This window comes from Symphalangus syndactylus, chromosome 23, assembly GCF_028878055.3.
Source record: "Symphalangus syndactylus isolate Jambi chromosome 23, NHGRI_mSymSyn1-v2.1_pri, whole genome shotgun sequence".
NCBI classification, from domain to species: Eukaryota; Metazoa; Chordata; class Mammalia; order Primates; family Hylobatidae; genus Symphalangus; species Symphalangus syndactylus.
The window spans coordinates 25,144,358-25,165,391 of record NC_072445.2 but is presented as its reverse complement, the minus strand read 5'-3'; the positions used below and the strand labels follow the sequence as shown (position 1 = coordinate 25,165,391).

Below are 21,034 nucleotides of genomic sequence, written 5' to 3'. Positions count from 1 at the left end.
TTTAAAGTCAAGCAGGAAATTTGAGACTTTGTTACTGAGTATTGCAGGAGAATACTGCAGGTTAATGGACAAAGAAGGGATGTAATTAAAATAACTCACCACAAAATTTGTTTAAAAAAAGAACATAAGGAGGAATACTTAAAGGAATAAAAGCTGTTTGCAAGAGGGTCTAGCTCAGATAATTATCACAATAATTTTAAGATGGTAGTAGCTCATCTAAATGTCAATATCTACTATGTAGCTAGAAATATGAAGCCAACACTCATTAAACATCCAGGCTTGATGTTTTAACCACACACATAGAGATGTTATTTTTGCAATGAGAGTGCATAAGTTATAAGATAGTTTTACTGCTTTCTAGAGGCTCTGTCAATATTTAAAAAGATATAACTTTTTGTTAATAGTTTAAAAATGTACTTCAAAGATTATCTGTGAATTTTTTCATCCATTCAGAGTTGACCATTATAGGAGTAATTAGTTGAGCTAGACCTTTGTGGTGTCTACTGTTGGTTCTGCCATGTGTAGCTTGCATGTTGATAGTCACATAGTAGGTGTTTGTTGCATATTAATTGAGAATTGTGAATACTGATCACAGAATCTGACGGCGTTTTGTCTTGGATAAACATTTTTCTATGCTTGGTGGAGATTTTTCTATGTAGACATTCAAGAATGGGTTATAAAAATTCACATATATATGCATATACATATAAATAAATTTTATTTCATTTTATTGTTTCCAAGGGTTAAGATATACAAACAAGAAATAAAATTAAAATTATTTTCTTTTGGGATGATTTATGTCTTAATTTTCACCTGCCCTATAATTAGAAATTTTGAACTCTGTACATTTTTTTAAGACAAAATTATTGCCCAAGTAAACTTCAGAAATTACAATATTAACCCAGAGACCTTTCTAAGCCTAGAACATTATTGGTACAAGTGCTTATGCACAGGGAGACAAATAAATAAAGAGGAAAGTTGAAAATAATTTGAAAATGATTTATTGTCGGCCACCTCTGTAGTTAGAGATTCAAGTATTATTACTTTACTTTAGTACAACAAGGGAGGACAGTAACTTGCTGCAGGCTAAAGGTAAATTATCCTCCATTGCAAAAGAGGAAGGAAATGCACTACAGAAAGAGGAAGGAGTAGGGAGTAAGCCTTGTGTTTTCTGAAGTATTCAGATAATGCCTTGAAAAAATCTGTGCCTTGACCCTTGCTGGAAAAGACCAGAATAAACTGTGAGACAGATGACCTTCTTGAATCTTTGATAATTAGAGATTAGCATGCTGGTATGGGGGTGGTCAGGTGGGTATGCTGGAGTGTAATACAAACGAAGTTATCTAGAACCACAAGTTCCCCTTCGTCAACTGCATTTAGCAGTCCTATGTTAGATAGGTCTAGTTTTTAGAGTTTGAAGGGATCATTTAATACACCAAGACTTATGACAACTCTAAGAGATAATTTTTGTTTTCACCTCTATTTTTGTTATTTGTGAAGTCTTCATACTGGAAATTAGTTATGGAGGTCTACATCAGAAAGTCTAATAACCACTTGTTTTTACTTGGAATAAAAAAGAGGTGGTAAAATTTCATCCTCAAACAGTGTGACACAGAAAAGGAAGAGAAAGGACTAACATACATTTAGGGTCTATTATGTGGTAACATCCAAGCTAGATGTTTCATAGATATTATTTCATTGAATCTTTCCAAAACCCTGTGATGGAAGACCCTGCTACTTCTGTTTTTAACTGAGGAAACTGAAGCCCGCTCATCAAGTTTATTACCCTAAAGAATAGGGTTAGAATATGACAAGACCGTGACTCAAATATAAGTGTAATCTGACCACAATTCTTGTGCTTTTTACACATTGCTATTCTCTATTCTGGCTTACTTTTATTGACTTCTTTTTATAGATAAAAAGAAAACTAATGTCAAACAAAATAAAACAAAACTAATATAAAAAATTGGTGCTTACCTATCCTGAAGCTTGCTTTTCCAGGTCTTATTTTATGGGATTCTTTGGCTAAATAACATCACATTTATTAATGATTAATTAATCACGTTTTGATTAATAATTAAATTATCTGGACAACTTTTCCTTGGGCTGCTTTAGGTTCACTACCAGAAGTAATTGTCACCCATCTTCGAGCAACTGCCCATGCCCGAGACACAGTGTTGGCTTTAGAAGATGCTGTGGACTGGCACCCTGGGGATGAAGTTGTCATCATCAGTGGAACAGGTGTTGAAGGTGCCAAACCGATGGAAGAGATTGTCACTGTGGAAACTGTGCAGGATACAGACCTCTATCTTAAGTCACCTTTGAGGTACTGAGTGTCAGCTTGGCTAAGTTGACATGGAGGAAGATGAGATCTTAACTGTGTTGGGGTCTGGACATTTGTATTGGGGTCTTTACATGATTTATTTCTTCTGCTTAAATAATGGTAGACATTTTGACAAGAAAATTAAAAAGCATGAAATGTTTTGAAGATTTAGACTTTGTAAGTTAGTTTGTCTTGTGAGTCTCTAGAACTTCTGTCTTACACAAATGATTAGGGCAATGATCAGCATAATTTCTAATTTTCATGTACTTACGTCTATAGTTCACTATTTGGTATTGAGTTTCTAAAGAAACATGAATAGATCTCCAAAGGAAGAATTATGTCAATCTAGTGGCTTATTATTCCTAGTAAGATTTGGAGTAATGTCCTCAGTTCTATCATCCTCTTTTTTTCCCCAGATATTCTCACAACTTTACAGAGAATTGGGTGGCTGGGGAGCACCATGTTTTCAAGGCCACTGTGGCTCTGCTCAGCAGGCGTATTACCATACAAGGAACTCTCACTAACGAGAGGGAGAAGCTGCTTGTTTCATGCCAGGAGGCCAATGCTCCAGAAGGTAGAAGAGTGTTTTGTTGGAAAGTCCAATGAGCAAAAATGAATATTCTTACTGTCTGATGATAGATGGCATTGCTATGGTTGACCTCTTTTAAAATAGAGTAAGCCCTTAACCTTTGGATGCCCATACTTTTCTGTAGTTTTCAGAATGCTCTTGATTGTCATTTCATCCTCCTCCCTGCCCCACTGCCCAACAACCTTGTGAAAAAGATAAACAAAAGACAAAAGAAATAGAATATTATTTCTCTGGGGAAAATATTTCTATTAAAGAACTAAATCTGAAGAGTTGAATTACATTTCTGGGTTCAATGTTAAAATTCCAGGCCACTTATAAGATTCTCAGGAAAGCCATATGCCAGAGTTCTGGGCTCAGGCAGCACATTCTTACTGATCAGACTTGTAGGGCTCCCCCATCCCCTTTTTGGGATTTGTTTTCTGAGTGAACTACCACATACTTTAGGTAAGTGGTGGAAAAATTCAATTTATCTTCTAGTAGAATAGCAGGCACTGAATCACATTGATGTGCCTATTAAGCATCTATTTCAGGGATGGTTAGTTTAGTAGGTCATGTTTTGGTTTCCCAGGCTGTACATTATGAGGCTTTCACATGTTGTGAAGATATCATTTGTCAACTTTGGTCCAGGATGGTGTGGGTGTCAAGGATGACTTCCAGGCATGAGCTCTGGATGGATGATGAGGCTATTTGCTGGGATGGGAAAGGGAGTAGATTTTGGGGTGGGAGAGTGGCAATCGTGAGTTTAATTTTGTATATGTCGTAACTGAGATGCCAGGCCAGCAACTGTGTAGAGATGTCTGGTAATGTGTGGAGCCTGGAAGAAAGGTCAAAGGGAGCTGGAGTTAAAGATTTGAGTTGTGTCTAAATATAGGTGCATGTGAGTAAAATGTTGCCACGTGGTTTGGTGTGGGGAGTTGTTAGAAGTAGAGAGGCAGTTTGGCCTCACCTCCCTCCCTACAAATCATCTACTCACAAATGTGTCATTCTAAAAAGAATGTTTGGATAACAGTGGGTTCACTTCCATCAACTGCCCAACTTTGTCAATTCTGCAGAATTGGGATCTACATTCTATTCAAACTTCCTTGGTATTCTGAGATCATATTTTGCCAAATATTGCATTTGATCATGCTGCCAGTGAGACCATGTTTCTAGGTTTAAGCCATTATAAATCTGTGAGCCCCAAATGGAAAACATCCTTGATTTTATCACAAATCGTAAATATAACTACAATATTCTCAAAATAAGTCATTCCTTTTCTGTGTGGGGCTGGAGTGTGGAACAAGGTAGCTGAATTTAATAACACAAGGCCTGTCCATTTGAAAATCTTATGGATCACTGGCACAAATAATCGAATTGTGATAAGGCATACAAATATAAATATCTCTTCATTCACCTCTTCTCTGGGTATTAGCAAATGACTGGATTCTGAAATTTACTGTGATGTGATACAGTGTTTTATATTATTGGTGCTTCTTTGGATCATTAACATGAAAAATCTTTATTATTCATTAGAGAGATGATTTATTCTCCAGATTACTTTGTACCACCAAATGCCATGTATCAACAGAAGGTGCCCTGGATCCTGAGGTCACAACATTTTGGTAGCAGTAGTAGTTGTGTGTGTTAGGTCCAGGTGGTTTGCTGCCCTCCCTGGTATTCATAGTTGTGTGTGTTCAGGTGGTTGCTGTCCTCACTGGCATTTGTAGTTGTGTGTGTTAGGTTCAGGTTGCTGCTGTCCTCATTAGTGGCACAGCTGGGGAAGTAGGTGTTGGTGCAGGAGCTGCTCAGTTGCTTCTCTGGAGTCCTTTGACATTTCTGTGGTAGCGTTATTGCTAAGTCCCCAAACCATAAAACAGCACAGTAATGGGGAAACCTCGTTGGACAGATTAAGATTAAAAAGTGCTGTTATTATATTCAGTGCTAACATGTCTTTCCTACAATTATCAACCACAAGAAGGTCATTTTATTGCACATTTCCTCCAGAGGATCTTTTAGATTGAAATAAGCATCTATTTAGGTTGGGTTTGTGGGTTATAGTCTGACTCTTTGTGACAGTAATTAAGGTGATTGATTTGGGAGTTTCTTGAAAAAATAGAATGAAGGCAACATCATGTCCTGTTTATCGGATCTTTTAATTAGTAATCTACAGAGGAGAATCAAAGAAAAGGGGAAATAAGATTATTAAATGAAATAAACAGTAATGGTTTTTCCTTGGTGCTGACAGTACCTTTCAAACTGGGAGATTTGTCTGGAAGCATGTTCTACATGCTTTAGGTTCTCTGGACTTTATTTTGTGTTTCAGGTAATCTGCAGCACTGTTTGTATTCCATGAGTGAGAAGACGCTGGGATCCAGGGATATGGGAGCCAGAGTGATCGTTCAGTCCTTCCCAGAAGAGCCCAGCCAGGTCCAGTTGAAGGGAGTGCAGTTTCGAGTCTTGGGGCAAGCCTTCCATAAGCATCTGAGCTCACTCACTCTGGTGGGAGCTATGAGAGGTAAGGGGGTCCAGACCTAGGACCTTCTCATGTTTCTTTCTCCCATGTTTAAGGCACTACATGCATGGAGGATTGATAGATGATATGTGGGATTTGAGGGATTTAGAGATGGATAATTGTTATATTCTAGGTCTGTGGTTCCCAAACTTCAGTATGCCTAAACAAATCACTTGTGGAGCTTATTAAAATTCAGAGTTATAGACCTTACCCCAAGAAATTCCGGTCTAAGGTAGACTTAGGAATGTGTATTTTGAATATACAAACCTTTTGATTCTGGAACAGGCAGTCCAAGGAGTCCACTTTGAGAACTATCACTATAATACAGCACACGAGAGTGAACCACACAATCCTGTGTTTTGAATTCTGTCTCTACCACTTACTAGCTTTGTGACTACAGGTGAATTGGCATTACATTATCAACACTGTGGGAGTCCAGGCACTTCTATGTAAAGTTGTCCTAAATCAGAGGAATCTTTTGCCTGGGGAAATGAGGGGGAATGGGCTGAAACCCAGGTGCTTTTTCTGGGAATGAGGAGCAGTTACATGTGCAGATCTTGGCCAGACATGAAGATATAAGAAGGGAGCAGGAAACATCAAATTCAGGTGAGAACAACTAGGTGAAAAACAAGATCAGAATCAGAAAAAGAGAATATGACCCAATGCACTGATAAAAGTTCTAAAATCAAAGTTGAATGTAGGAACATCCAGGGCAAAAACTCATTACCAAAAGCTGATCTACAGAGAATCACAGAATGGGGGTGCAGATGCCAAGTCAGGAGGACAGCAGCTCCATTTCTGAGTGATCCTCCCCATTCATCAGCACTTTCAACACCCACACATTCAAGCTTTGCCTTCTTTAAAGAGGTTGTGCCCCAGGGGTTCAGAGGTTGATGCCTGATAAAGGACATCAGGGCATACTTTGTGGTTCAGGTGGCTCTTGAGAGATGCTAGGATTCTAACAGGTAATTGCAGAGTAATCCTTGAAGTCATTGAGGGCAGGATTCTGAACTGCCAGAAGCAACATTTTCCTTCATTTCCAATTATCTGCATGCTAAGGAAGTCTGTTTATTCTAATTTTTCCAATCTTTTTAAATTTATTTGAGTCATTTCAGAGGATGGCTCCTCATATGGCCTCTCCCCTAGTGCTTCGGATTGATTAGTATCTTTATTTCCTTCTCTCTGGTTCTTTGGTCAGCTGTATATAGTACTGCAGAATATTTGACATGCGGCCAATTCAGTAAAAAAGAGGGTAGCTGTCACAAATAAGTTATCAATTGAACATAATCAAAGTCCTTCCTTGATCAAATTTTACCTAACCTATCTCTCCCACCTCTGTTTCAATCAGAGTAGCTGCACATTCATCTATTTTTATAGATATTTTATATTTTAGGTTTTATTTGAAAAAGAGTTCAGTGCTTAAAAAATAAAAGTTTGAAAATTACTGCATTAGTACATTATTACCTTTAAATCCCTGTTAAAATGCAGAGGCTAGAAACTTTTGGAATGATCATCAAGGAATCTTTTATTGTTTAACACCCTGAAGCCCCTCATGTCCTACACAGCTAATTACTCCCAGCTACTAGAGTTAGAAAGCATTGGGATCTTTGAACAGTACTTTTTAAAAAATTTAATTTAATTTTAAGTTCCAGGATACACGTGCAGGATGTGCAGGTTTGTTACATAGGTAAATGTTGCACAGTACTTTTTAAAGGTTCACCAATCCCAGTATTCCACCCATAAGAGCTACACAAACACATAAGTACTTACTGGTTGTTCACATGGTCAGGCATATTCTGTTTGGGTGATATGGTGAAGATTCTGTGCACCACGGGCAGTGTTTTCTACAGAAGTAGATATGGATGGGTTAATTTATTGGGGTGGATCCTTGATGAGTAATGTGAGGGCACCTAGTAGTAGAAGAGCTGAGATTGAGGGGAATGTGGAGATCCAGTGTCAATAGTCATGTTAAAGTTGAGAATTTTTTGGGTAGTCCCAATTTTAAAAGTCAAATTATTCTGTATACTAAAATAACTTTTCTAATATCCCAACACTTGGCATCTGTATCTTTCTCACTACCTAGTGATAATACAAAGGTCCCTCTTTAGGATTTGTAGTTTAATTATTCAAATAATGGATTTTTATTATTTTAATATCAGTTTCCTCCATCAGAATGCAAATACATGAATGCAGAGTTTACTTAGTTTCGTTCATTTTTATGTTTCCAGCACAATGTAATGCACAATTCCTGAGACATATAGTTGATACTCAGTAATTATGTATTCATTGACTCATCTAGGCCTCATAACCAGACTTGGGGGTCATAGAATATGCCTATGGAACCAGTGTGATGATTTTCCTAATTGTCAATTTTTTAGCATAGTAGGATAGCTTCCTCTTTGGTTTTATAAACCTATCCAGTTCAAATGTGAGAGTCATGATCCTCAGGCCAACCTTTGGCCTTGCTTACAGTTAGGAATAAGAGTCTCTGGCTATCTTGGGCCAAGAATATTATTGCCTCGTAAATTATAAATATTAATTCACAGCTCCAGGTTTCAAAGATCAAGGCTGGCCCATAAGCAGTGCTCTTCACATTATCCTTAACTTCTCGTCTGCTGTATTGGGATGAGAGCTGATACCAAAGATGATGGCCAGTTGGAAATCTTGACAGCCATGGGTTCTTTTATTGGTTTGACATACTTTGTCTTTCTCAGATTGTTTTTTTTTTTCTTTCTAACACCTGATTGTTGAATTTCACCCTTTTCATTATTGAGGCCTCTTTGTTTGAATTACCCATTCTCTTGATTTGATTGCTGCTTCTAACTTCTTATCTCCTGAGTTTCATTATTGTGTGGGAGAATGTCTTTAGCTATAGTGTAGTTTCCTTTAAATGTGGTCAACGGAATCTCAGGAGCCATTTCTAATTTTTACTTTACTCTCTCCTATTCAGAGTCTTTCATACAGGGCTGCACAGTGAGGAGTTCCTTCAGTAGAGGCCTCAGCATGTGCGGGACCTTGGGCCTGAAGGTAGACAGCAATGTATTCTACAATATTTTAGGTCATGCACTGCTAGTTGGTAAGTAAAACAAGCTTGTTTAATTTCTGCATTCTTGAGTAGGACACAGTTGTTCACAATGAATTCTCCCCAGATTTCTAATTCTCAATTTATAAAAATATTGGCTTTATGATCACTAGAAATGGGCTGTAGTAAAAAATTCTAAATTTAAATGTAGTCATCACTGATTGGCTTACTAAACTTTACCCATAGGATACTGATCTTTTAAAGTTTAGTTCAGGTTAATAAGTATATAATGGAAAGTTTTAAAGTTTACTACCAGTAATTTTCACAATAATTCTAAGTCACATATATATATGTCTTTGTATAGTCTTACAGACTGTCAAACTTGGATGTTGGCCAAGGATTTAAAAATCTGGAATTCTCTTCTTAATAGAATTTAAGCTCCTGTGGCTTGCTGAAGAAGCCCATGTTTCAGAATCTTCAACTGATCACCTGTATCTACTTCTGTTTCCTAAAGTTCATTCCCCTTTGAAAACTCAGAATTATCTTTAAAAATCTCAAATTGTATCCTATCACTTCTCTCCATTGAGTTTCTTATTGCTTTTAAAATAGAATCCCAAACTTTTCACCAGACTTAAAAGATCCCTTTGGTGATTTTGTCTCTGTTAACTTCTGTAAACTTGTCATGTTCTTTTTCTCTTCCTCCATACTCTAGTGACACTAAAATATTTTATTTTAGTTCCTTCAAAAGACCATACTTTTTCCTTCCTCAGGGTCTTTGCACAAGCTCTCTGGCTCTGTTCATGCCCCTTACTCTTCTCCTGCGAGATTCTCTCTCCCAGACAAGTCCTTCTGTTTAAGCTCTTTAAGCGCCAATCGGTACTTCTTGATTTAAAATTATATACCACATTTCTGGTCATCTGATTAATGTCTTCATACCACTGGATTTCTTGAGGACATTGTCTCCTGAACACTTAGCATATTAACTAGTGCATGGTAGATCTATTAGTTGAAAGAAATGAATGAATTAAGGAACAAAGTGTCTCTAGTTTTATCAGAATAAAAAAGTAAATCAGAGGTTTTCACTGAAAGTAAGAATATAACTGTATTTGTTAAATACCATTTGATATTTAATTCTGTAGTATCATCAGTGGGAAAATACATGTTTAATTTAAGAACAATCTGTTGAGATAAAAGCTATAAAAGTTCTATCCTGAGATGGAAACTGTCTAGTGAGAAAATATGAATCAGATACATTTGCTTTAAAACATACTCTAGCTCTAAAAGACAAAAAACTAAGGGTAACTGAGGTGATCAGGTGCAGAAAAATCTTTTGATTAGAAAAGGACAGCCACAGGGAAGTCAACTAACAGATGTAGGATTGACTTTGTTTGTTCCTACGTTTGTCTGTGCAAGGGAAAAGGTGAAACATCAAGGAGAAATTGAGAAAGGTATCCTAACAGTATTACCTTAGCAGAAAACAATTATGTGGAATAGATATTAACTACACAAGGAAGAAAACCTGTAGGAGGAATTTAGCCTTCAGTGCTTGAATGTTGTGAATTATAAGCTTTTGACATCTATTGTATTACAAGTGAGGGAATTAAAATTTTTCTTTATCGATGTGTGGTAGGTAAAGCACTCAATCTCACACATAACAAGTGAGCAAGCCCAGACCCATGAAATGGCATGAGGAAGCCCAGATACTTAAAGACTTTGTAATGAAGGGTTCTTTGGGGCTGCTCTTTATTGATAGCCCTTAAGTGACTAATTTCTCTATTAGCATGGCCCATGCTTGCTCTTCTATTCCAACCTCAGTGGTTTGGGTGAGAAGGTCCTAGATATTGTCCATCCTGTTCCTACATGACATTTCAGATCTTCCAAGGGAAGGTGAGGGCATGCAGATAGCAGGTGGCCAGTTTGAACAGCTAGGAATGGGGTTAGTGTTGACACAGGATATGTGGCACTTAACAGTGGAGATAGTCACTTAGACTCCTCCTCAAAAGTAAAACAGATCTATTTTTCTGTTCTTTTTATTTAAAATGGACTTCTGATTCCTGATACTCTAGAACTGAAGAGTTCATAAGATCTGCATCTCTTTCCCTGATTTACAGATAAAAACACAAAAACAAAATCAAAACAACCCACACCCAAAGAGGTAGTGTTGCAGCATCTCTTGTTTTCCTAAGTGACATAAAATATGCTCAAGTAATGGGGTCTTTTGTTCTCAGGGACATGCATGGAGATGAGATATATCTCCTGGGAGGCAAATCATGGAAAGAAAGATGGTAAATATGTAAATTGATTTTAAATCTATTACAGTGTATTTAAAATTGTCATATATTTTATAGACAAGCCTGATGGCAAAATGTTAGGTCTCTTAAGTTGATTGTGCATACTAAATATTTTCTAAATATATATATATATATGAAATGCATTATGTGAACTCTGATGTGTATTAGTAGAATCAAGGGTGTTGAGTTGAGTACATTTTAATTATGTTTGTGGATCCCCTGGGTTTGTTGAAACATTAGACTGGTCAGGACATGGAAATATAATAAGAAACAACGTGATCATCCGGGTTTCTGGTGCTGAGGGACTCTCCAATCCTGAAATGTTGACACCATCTGGCATCTATATCCGCAGTCCCACCAATGTTATAGAGGTAAGATCTTCAGCTCTACCAGGAAGACCAGAACCGAGAGGGCATAAAGTTCTTTCTCAATCAGGGGTGTCCAAACTTTTGGCTTCCCTGGGCCACGTTGGAAGAAGAATTGCCTTGGGTCACACATAAAATGCACTAACACTAATGACAGCTGATGAGCTGAAAAAAAATTGTAAAAAAATCTCATAATGTGTTAAGAAAGTTGATGAATTTGTGTTTGGCTACCTTCAAAGCCATCTTGGGCAACATGTGACCTGTGGGCTGCCAGTTGGACAAGCTTGCTCCAAAAGTTCTTTAAGGTGGCAGCATTAGTGGTGGTGTGGTATGAAATGTTTACTTGCTGCATATTAGTATCAAGAAAATAATTTATAATTTTGCATTAAACAAGTGCTTTAGGATAAATGTAAGCATTCCTCTCAGGATTTCTGGAAACACTTTATTGAAGCAATAGGTAATGAAGCAAAACAAAGTAGATAGTGATCGTTTCCTGGTCATTTAGGTAGTGCAAACTAAAATATCTCCCGGAACTACCCACTCTGGGTGCTGATTTTTGTCTCTCTTGATTCCAATACCAATTTCTTATTAAACCTTCACTATCTTATTATGTTAATGTGGCCATATTTTGTCCTTTAAGAGTGTTCAAAACTGAGTCATGAGGTATATAAGGTCATGTCAGATTCCAGGAGGATGAAGTCCACTTCAATGACCTTGATTTTTAAAATCCCATTATTTAGTACAACTTAACATTGGTTTCTCTTGGTAAATTTCTGTTTAAACATTTAAGAAATTAATTTTTGGGGGGACAATGTAGCTGTAGACCTGAGTGAACAAGTGCATCAGGGTAGTGGCAGGCCATTTCGTTTCCCCTTTGCTAATTATTTTATCCCATGGATCATGTATCAAAGGAGTTAAGGGCCTCACTCTTCCAGGAAACTCCTCTGAGCATCCACTATGTCATTATGCTGAGTTTCTAGGGAACTCAGAGGATGAGCTTCTTTCTCACTGATCATCTGTTTTTAATTACCTTCAGCTGAGTAACCCCTAGTAAAAGTAGTGGTTATCTCTTCAACCTTCCTTAGATTCTTAATTATGTTTGTTCCAAGCACAGCACTTACACACCATTTTAGGTGCCTAATGGGAGTGGCTAATACGCCAGTAAGCAAAGGAAGCAGAACTACACGGACTGTAGGAACCCAGACCCCAGACCCAGGACAGCTGGAGCTGCATTTAACTTGTTGGCTACTACAGGCCAAAAATCCTAATGATAATTAGGATTTTTCTTTGTTGTTATTTAAAATTTTTAATTTTGAAATAATTTCAGACTTACAAGAAGTTGCATAAATAAAAGAGTTCCTATGTGCCCTTTCTATGTCTGCAAGCTTTTGGGCTTAAGAAACCATGTTTTTGTGTACTTTTCTGGGTAGCATAATGTTGACTACATCAAATGCAGGAAAGTAAACCCTCAGAGTTGCCCAGCTCACCCTGCTGTGTAAAGCTGGAATGTCCTTGTCTCACTGGGTAATATGTGGTTTGCTGGACAGGAGTACTGGCCACTGGCTGACAAGAAGAAGGGCTGAGCTGGCTGCAGGCGCAGAGAACCAGAGGGTAATCTGAAAAGCTGTGGGTTGCGTGAGCCTTTGCAAAATGACCTGTAGAATAATACCCAGTCAGCAATAGAAAAATTGAGTCTACAACTAGCTGCTTGCTCTCCCTCCAATGCTTTCCATTTCCCTTCATTTACTTTCTTACTCTTGTATCCACTTTACAAAATTAGAAAAAAAATGCAATGCATATGTTTTGAGAATGGAGTTTTAGGTTAAACTTGTAATGTAGATTCATTAGGTTTATTCCTGACATATTCATCCTTGGTGACCTTAAAGTTCTAATTCTATTTTCATTAGCTTTTAGACGCTAGCACGATGTCTAAAACATGGTAGTTGCTCAAAAAAATGTATTTAATGTAGCGAATGAGGGTATAAATCTATAACCAAATTATATGGGGGAAGAAAAAGGAAAGTAAAGAACAAGTTCCAAAGTTATAAAATCATTTTGATGACTGAAAAATAAGTTTAGTCAGTGGAAGCATTTAGATTCTGTTGGGCCGTCAGCATTAGATCTTGCAAAGTCTCGTCCAGTTTTTCAGTTGTGCCATTGGCTTTCTGTTATTCAGTCTTTTTTTTTTTTTTGTATTCTATTGTCTGTGATGTGCCATTACTTAAAGACATAGGTGATAACTGGGCATATGTGGAAAAAAACCTATGTTCCCTAGGCGAGTCTCAAACTCTTGGTCTCAAGTGATCTCCCCACTTTGGCTTCCCAAAGTGTTGGGACTACAGGTGTGAGCCACCGTCCTTGGCTGAGTTAGTGTTTATTGTGTCCTGTATGGATGATACACAGAGTATTTTGAAGAACATATTTTAGAAATATACCTTTATTCCAAAGGGATAATAAGGAGGCTTCCACAATAACAAGGTATGTGTGTATGTGTGGGTATGTATTTGTGTGTATGTGTATAACATGTTGAACAGAAAGAGATGTGATAGAAAATTGTGATTAATTAGGATTTTTCTTTGTTGTTATTTTAAACTTTTAATTTTAAAATAATTTCAGACGTACGAGAAGCTGCATAAATAAGAGAATTCCTATGTGCTCTTCATCTGGCTCCCTCCAATGATAACATAACCATACCCATAGTCATGGAGCTGTACCAAGGCCAGGGCATTGACATTGGTATGATAGTATTAATTAAACAAATGCATTTATTTAGACTTGAAGAAGATGGCCTAATCTTCATGTTTGGGCAACCAACTCTGAAAGCCTAAACTCACTCTCCTCACATACCTGAGTCTGACCTTGAAATCTCTGACCTGGCAGGTAGGTAGGCAGGGGAAATGATTCTTAAGTCTGTGCAATGGTTTGTGGTTTTATATTATTCCTAAATTGCCCTGATGCAGAGCCGGGACCAAACTCTCAGCCACAACATAAGGAATTCACCTGGGCTTGCAGTCAGTCGCCTTTGCAGTTCACTTACCTTCAACCTGGCATGAAGCAAATAAATTTCAAATATGATATTCTTTTTTAGTTTTCATAGCCACAGGTGGTCTGCTTGTCTCCCTGCCCAGCCTGCAGCTGAGGTGAGTCCAGGGCAGTTTCACTGAGAAGCAAAACCTGAGCTTTGTACCTTCTTGCCAGTGAGGACCCACGAGTGGTATGTGCTTGAGTCTCCAGGGGCCTGTGGCATTCCCTGGTACATTTCTTAAATAGGCGTTTGCCATGCTTTCCAAAAGCAAGTTGGTGGTGGTTCTTTCATGCATCACCTGTAGCTTCTTAGAGCGCTTCACCCTCAGGCTGTCTTCCCTCAGCAGCTCCAGCTCCGGAGTCTGGGACTCCTTTGACGGGAGCTCCTTGTTATCTGTCAAGAGGCTGCATCTTTCCAGAAGACATAACCTATGTGAACCTGTTCTCATTCTCTCTGGTTGGGAAGTCTTTGCTCTCAAACAGCAAGGGACTGTTCACTTCCAGAGCTCAGAGTCTCTCTTGTTTATGTAGGTGTTGGAAATTTCCTATGACCAGACTCCTGTTTAGGAGAGTCCGTGGAAAAACTCTGAAGAAGAGCCCTTTGGAGACATGCATTTAATTTGAGGAGAATTTGTTCTGGTTTGTGAATCAATTTTGTAAGGAATTCTGTGTTTAAAGGCCCAACCTCAGTTCTCAAGCTTTCCCCACTCAATAGGTAATGCATATTTAAGAGCTGCCTGAAGGGTTAACTCACTTTTTTTCTAGTGACTATAGATGTACACCTCAAGGAGCTGGCTTACTTGGGCAGTTAATTTCTCTCTGGAATTTCTCTTGCTTGAATGTCCATAATACATTGACTTCCGCAAAGAATTGATTTCCACACAAAATTCCCTGCTTGCCTTAAACCCTTCCCCACAAGCTGCCAGCTGCCTGCATAAATACGTGGTTTTTCCTCATGAATCATTTGTAGCATACAAAATTGGAGTTGAGAGTAAGAAGGGCCAGGAAGGAATGTGATCTGACTGTTCAAGTGCTTCTTTTGTAAGAAAAGTGAGTCTTATCAGCTAACAGAGAACCAAAGTTGCAGTCTCCTGCCCACCTATAAATGCGCTTGGAAAGTGTTTATATGTGATCACCCAGATGTGCCATAAATGCTAATGGCACTAGGGCAGATGATTCAACAAATCCATTTATTCAGGGAAACACATGCTTTCTGAGCATCTGTGCTGGCAAAGGTGATGAATAAGGATGCAGTCCTTGGAATATAGTTTTGAAATTTAAGAATCTTTTCTTTCCTCATAAAATCTTGGTAATGAAATAGCATTTCCTTGGTAATGAAATAGAGCTGTGTGGACAAGTGAGATGATCACTTTTAGCCTCCAGTCCACATTTCTCATCGTATACTTGCAGACAAGGTGGGTGTTTAAGAAGCCCCCTTCTCTGGCCCTCGGTTCTTATGTACCTCTGACCTTTCCCAAGGCTCATGGGTATAGGGAGACATACCTAGAGAAGGTGGAGTTTTACTTCCTTGGGGAAAGTTTGTGTTGTGTAATCATGACTGAGAACAACAGCTGTGGTATATCTTTGTGTATCTACAAGGGCTGAAGAGATACATTGGGCACTTGTATTTGCCAACTAAGACAGTGATTCTTCTCGAGGCCAAGAAGCAAGAGTGCATACTCTATTTTCTAGCACAAGAGAAAAATTGAGATAGCTGATTTAATGCTAATAAACGTTTTTTTCATGGGAATGCCTGATGCCTCATCTAATGGTTTTAAATGATATGAATAGTTTCCTAGTAAAGACTATGAAAGCATTCTTATTGTAATTAACCATGTTTTCATATTTAGGCTTGTCTTTCCATCAAAATTTGGAGATGGGATACTGGAAAATGAGTGTGGGTTATTTTGCTAATATGTGACTCTAGTGTAGACTATAGACCAAGGTTTCTCAACTACGTCAATATTGACATTTTGGGCTGGGTAATTCCTTGTTGTTGAGCCTGTCCTCTGTATAACAGCATCCCTGGTATCTATGCACTGAATACCAGTAGCCCTCTTCTCTCTTCTTCATCCTCCAAGTTGTTACAATAAAAAATGTATCCAGAGGTTGTTAAATGTTCCCTAGGGAACAAAGTCATCCCTGATTGACAAGCACCATTCTAGACTAGGCCACCCTAAGACCATTGAAGTCTTAGAAATGGACTTGATTCTTTGAAGTCGTGTTAGCATCTTTGATAGTGATTCACCTTAATATTCAGTGATATCCAAAAGTCACTTTTGGTGAGCACCCTGTGGTAGGTGAGATATGTGATTTGAATTCTAAGTGCTTTTAGGAAATTGGAGAATTGCTCAGACTCCAAAATAATGAAGTGCAGGCGAGACTTGGCCAGTTAGTCCACAAAGGAACAAAACATCCTGTAACTGAATGAAAAATGAGGAAGAAATGGCTGTCTATTTACAAATACCCAGGGTAAGAACCTTTGGGACTCACAGTGAATTGAAGCTAAAGCTAAATAAACAGCCCGGGGAAATTGTGTCAGCATGTGCTGGCCTCCCTGACCAGGTCCTGGCTGCTGCCTGCTGGTCAGGCTTCTAGTGTCAGGGGGAACTCTGGCCCTGACTCACACTTCCCCCAAAACTGAAGGCCTCCAGGGGTTGAGGCATTGATTCTTTCTGTCACACAAGGCAGGGAATTGGGTGTTATTGGGTTAAGAGCAATCTGTTTCAGTTTTCTCCCCCATACTGTCTTTGCTTGGCTGAACGTGTGTGTGTGTGTGTATTTCTTGTGGAACATGTGGTACATTCAGGAAGGAATAGGGCCTTTAAGTTCTCCTCCTGTCGGGGGTGCCGTTATATTATCACTGCCAGTGGATCACCCAGGTTCAGAGAGTTACCCTCAATAACACCTAAAGTTGGCTGGGCATGGTGGCTCATGCCTATAATCCCAGCACTTTGGGAGGCCAAGGTGGGCAGATCACCTGAGGCCGGGAGTTTAAGACCAGCTTGACCAACATGGAGAAACCCCATCTCTACTAAAAATACAAAATTAGCCGGGCATGGTGGTGCATGCCTGTAATCCCAGCTACTCAGGAGGCTGAGGCAGGAGAATCGCTTGAATCTGGGAGGTGGAGGTTGCGGTGAGCCGAGATCGTGCCATTGCACTCCAGCCTGGGCAACAAGAGTGAAACTCCATCTCAAAAACAAAAACAAAAACAAAAAACCTAAAGTTTTTCTTTCATTTGGAAGTTAAAGTCAATAAAAATATTAGTCTAGAATGACTGAAGCCATAGGATGAAATGAGTTTGCTTAGTCTAAGGATAAAGAAATGGAGAATAGCTACAAGTAAAAGGGTATGGAGTCCTCACTCTCAAACCATCCTTACTGAGAATGTAGAAAAACTCCCTGAGCTGTGTGAAAGTCTAGTGCAAGACCCTGTCCTTAGATAGGTCAGAACTTCCTCATTAAATTCTAACCCTTATCTGCATCCGGTCCATATCCCTACTGTCTGCACTGATAGTAGATGACAACTGCAGATAATCTCAGTCTTTTCATCTGTCATTGCTCAAAATTCCTGTCTCAGAAGCCAGTCCTCGTCAACATGTCTGAGCCTTAATAACACTTGATCTCCATAATGCTGAAATTCCAGAACCCTCATCCTCCTTAAATGTACTCTTCAAAATGTCATGTCTTCTTCCTACTCTTGGGAAATGTCCCACACCCCTACCCGTGTATCTCTGTGCACGCTAAGCTGTGCATACTTTTTTCCCTATGTGGTGAGGATGAGAAGGATTTTACATTCTCTGGATTTGGGGTGTGAAAAGAGCAACTCCTTAGTTAAATCTGGCCTGCAAAATGCTCTCCAGATTTGGAGAAATCAAACACTACCCCCGGTGCCTTATATATTGATATATAGCAATATCAAACACTACCCCTGGTGCCTTAAGGATTAATTCACTTTTTTTTTTTTTTTCTGGTGACTATAGTTGCACACCTCTAGGAGCTGGCTTACTTGGACAGTTAATTTCTCTCTGGAATTTCCCTTGCGTGAATGTCCATGATACATTGACTTCTGCAAAGGATGTTGTTCAATATGTTGTCTCCACTATTGGGGAGGCCACAGCAAATGCCTGTTCTGTCGGTGACTGAGTGACAAGACTTTGCTTTGTACTGTCTTGTTTATGTTTCTTCACTTGCACCCTATTATCGGGCATCCTGCCTTTGGGTCCTACCTTTGTGTCTCTACTCCAGTCTCTAACTTTTCCAGGCTTGGACTTGGATGGAGCTGGCTCTGACAACTATTTGCTCTGTGACTTTGGGAAAGTTACTCAACATCTCTGAGCTTCAGTTTCTTTGCTATGAAACTGTAATAATAATACAAAACTCATAAAACTATTGTAAAGATAAATGAGACTCTAAAATCCAGTACCTGGACTGTAGTACCTTCTCTGTAGATTTTCACTATGAGTGTTATTATTCTACTCATTACTTAAAAAAATAAATACTTCTAAGGAAAAGAAAAAAAATCCAACGTACATATAACTTGCACTGAGCTGGGCAATGTTTCTGCTGGGTACCTAGCAATGGATTCTCCCCCTGATTTCTAGGTCTTTATCGTCCTTCAGTTTTCAGCAGTGGCTTCCATTTGCAGTGGGTTCCCAAAGCAACTCATGGCAAAAAACTTCGCCAGGAAATGGTTGTTCTAGTGTCTCTCTCCTCTTCAAATGTCTCCTAGGAACGTTGGTAACCCTTAGCGTTACTCTCTCAATCACCTGTGGAGTAGTTCTCAAAATGGGGTCAAAATATCACCTGCAGCAGACCTATCAGAGCACCTTGTGATGGCCAAGAGTACAGAATACTGTCCCTCATCCTTTCCTCATCACCCCCCTACTAAATCAAAATATCTAAAAATCTTTGGCTAATATACCCCCAGGTAAAGCCTGCCAGATAAAATACAGCATATCTGGCCAAATTTAAATTTCAGATAGTGTTTGGGACACACTTATACTAAAATATTTTATTTTTCATCTGAAATTTAAATTTCACTGGGCATTCTGTGTTTTTATTTGCTAAATATGACAACTCTACCAGGCTGCACACTAAAGTTTAAGAAACTATTCCAAGGGGATGCTCACAGCATAGTCCCCACTGAGCCCTGCATTAGAGGGCTGCACTGAAGTATTGTTTTTTAAAGAAAGGAATTTAATGTCTTGTTGAGTGGCAGAGTGTCATAGTCCTCATGACTCCCCATTCTGTTTACTGTGACCCTGCTGCCAGTGTTCAGGATGAGCTCTCCAAGCCCCATAGTTTGTGTTCCCAAGATTGAGTGACTTCCAAGGAGGATACTCCAGGCATTCCTTGTCTCGCACCAGCCAGGCCATGGAAAACCCCCAGGTGATCAGGATTGAATCATGTGGGAGCCTTGGAGACTCCCTTCATCCATGTGGCACAAGGCTGACGCCTGAGCAGCCTATTCCTTAACTTCTGTTCTCCAGGTAGACATGGGCATCTTGGCTTTGGACAGCCACTCAGGCTGAGAGAGGTCAGATGTATGTGGGCACATAGGAAGTAGTCTCATAGCTTGATCGACTGGCCCTTCATTCCTCCCACTAATAGCATCACTGCAGTGCAGCAGCCTGATAGGGCCCCTGATTTTTCTCAGAGTTCTTCCTCCCTGATGGTAAAGAGAGGGCTTGGGATCCTTGAGATGTGAGAGTGTGACACTGAGAGAACTCAGATGTGATTCAGGAAAGCAGAAATAGAGACTTTCATAGAATAGCCAACATGTTATTTACTTTGCTGCCTGTAGTTGAGGTTGCAAATTCGAATACTGCAGAGACTAGGCAGGCATCATAAATGAATGAAACAGGAAGGGTGAGGACTGTGGAAAAACGATCCACAGTCCAAAAAGGAAGGCCCTTCTTATCTTCACCTGACCCGTGGCTACCTCACAGGAATTTGGGCTCAGAAAAGCTGAAAGTCTGAAATTTTTATTAAGTCTCTTGGTTTGAACATGTTGGAAACAAAAAAATGTGAACATTGGGTAGGCCAGAAAAAATACATCTGTGTACAGTCTTAAACCTTTAGGAAGTCAGTTTTTTACTCTGTCTTAAGACTATATTACATAGGGATGAACCTATTGTAGGTACTTCATTGAATTTATAAAGATAACCTCATTGTGTTCAGTTTGATCAGAATTAGATCCCCAAACTCATATGGACCAATAGAAGTCAGATTTATATGAACACATAAAATACATGAAATTATTTAGATAGTAAGACCTATAAAGAAATATCAAGGTGACTTAATAGTCTAGTCAGGACAAGAGCACTTTGAAGAGATTTGAGCTGTATTTGAACTCAGTCACCTTGTCTTGGAACTAAGTCATGACTGGTCCAATCATGTGGCCTTCAGCCCACAGACAAATCATTGAGTTGTTCAAAGAGCCAGAGAGAACACATTGTGTAGGCTTGACTTCAAGGTACACCTTTGCCTTGGAGAGCCGCCATATACTCTTGCATTCACCAAAGAGTAGAATTTTAGATGTCATAAGTAAACTCACTGTGGGAGCTTAGAAGGAGGCTTGAACATGAGATACCAGTTATTAAGATGGGCAAATTGCAGTCTAGTTGAGCTGGCTGGAGGAAGAAGAATGACAATGTTTTTATTAGTTCATTCTCGCATTGCTATAAAGAAATACCTGAGGCTGGGTAACTTATAAAGAAAAGAGGTTTAATTAGCTCACGGTTCTGCAGGCTATACAGGAAACATGGAAGCATCAGTTTCTGGGGAGGTCTCAGGTCTCAGGGAGCCTTTACTCATGGCAGAAGGCAAAGCAGGAGCAGGCACCTTACATGGCAGGAACAGAAGCAAGACAAGGTGGGGGCCACAAGGTGCTGTACACTTTTAAACTACCAGGTCGCATGAGAA

The 21,034-nt window shown here is 39.1% G+C and overlaps 1 protein-coding gene across 1 annotated transcript in view; it reads left to right on the top strand.

Annotated features, from left to right (window-relative positions):
* PKHD1 (PKHD1 ciliary IPT domain containing fibrocystin/polyductin) overlaps positions 1–21,034 on the top strand; it is a 462,062-nt gene that overhangs the window by 176,596 nt on the left and 264,432 nt on the right. The window contains exons 37-42 of the mRNA XM_055263099.2: positions 2,116–2,326; positions 2,740–2,897; positions 5,215–5,406; positions 8,354–8,479; positions 10,654–10,710; positions 10,957–11,087. Coding sequence (XP_055119074.2) covers positions 2,116–2,326; positions 2,740–2,897; positions 5,215–5,406; positions 8,354–8,479; positions 10,654–10,710; positions 10,957–11,087 — 875 coding nt within the window. The remainder of the gene's footprint in view (positions 1–2,115; positions 2,327–2,739; positions 2,898–5,214; positions 5,407–8,353; positions 8,480–10,653; positions 10,711–10,956; positions 11,088–21,034) is intronic.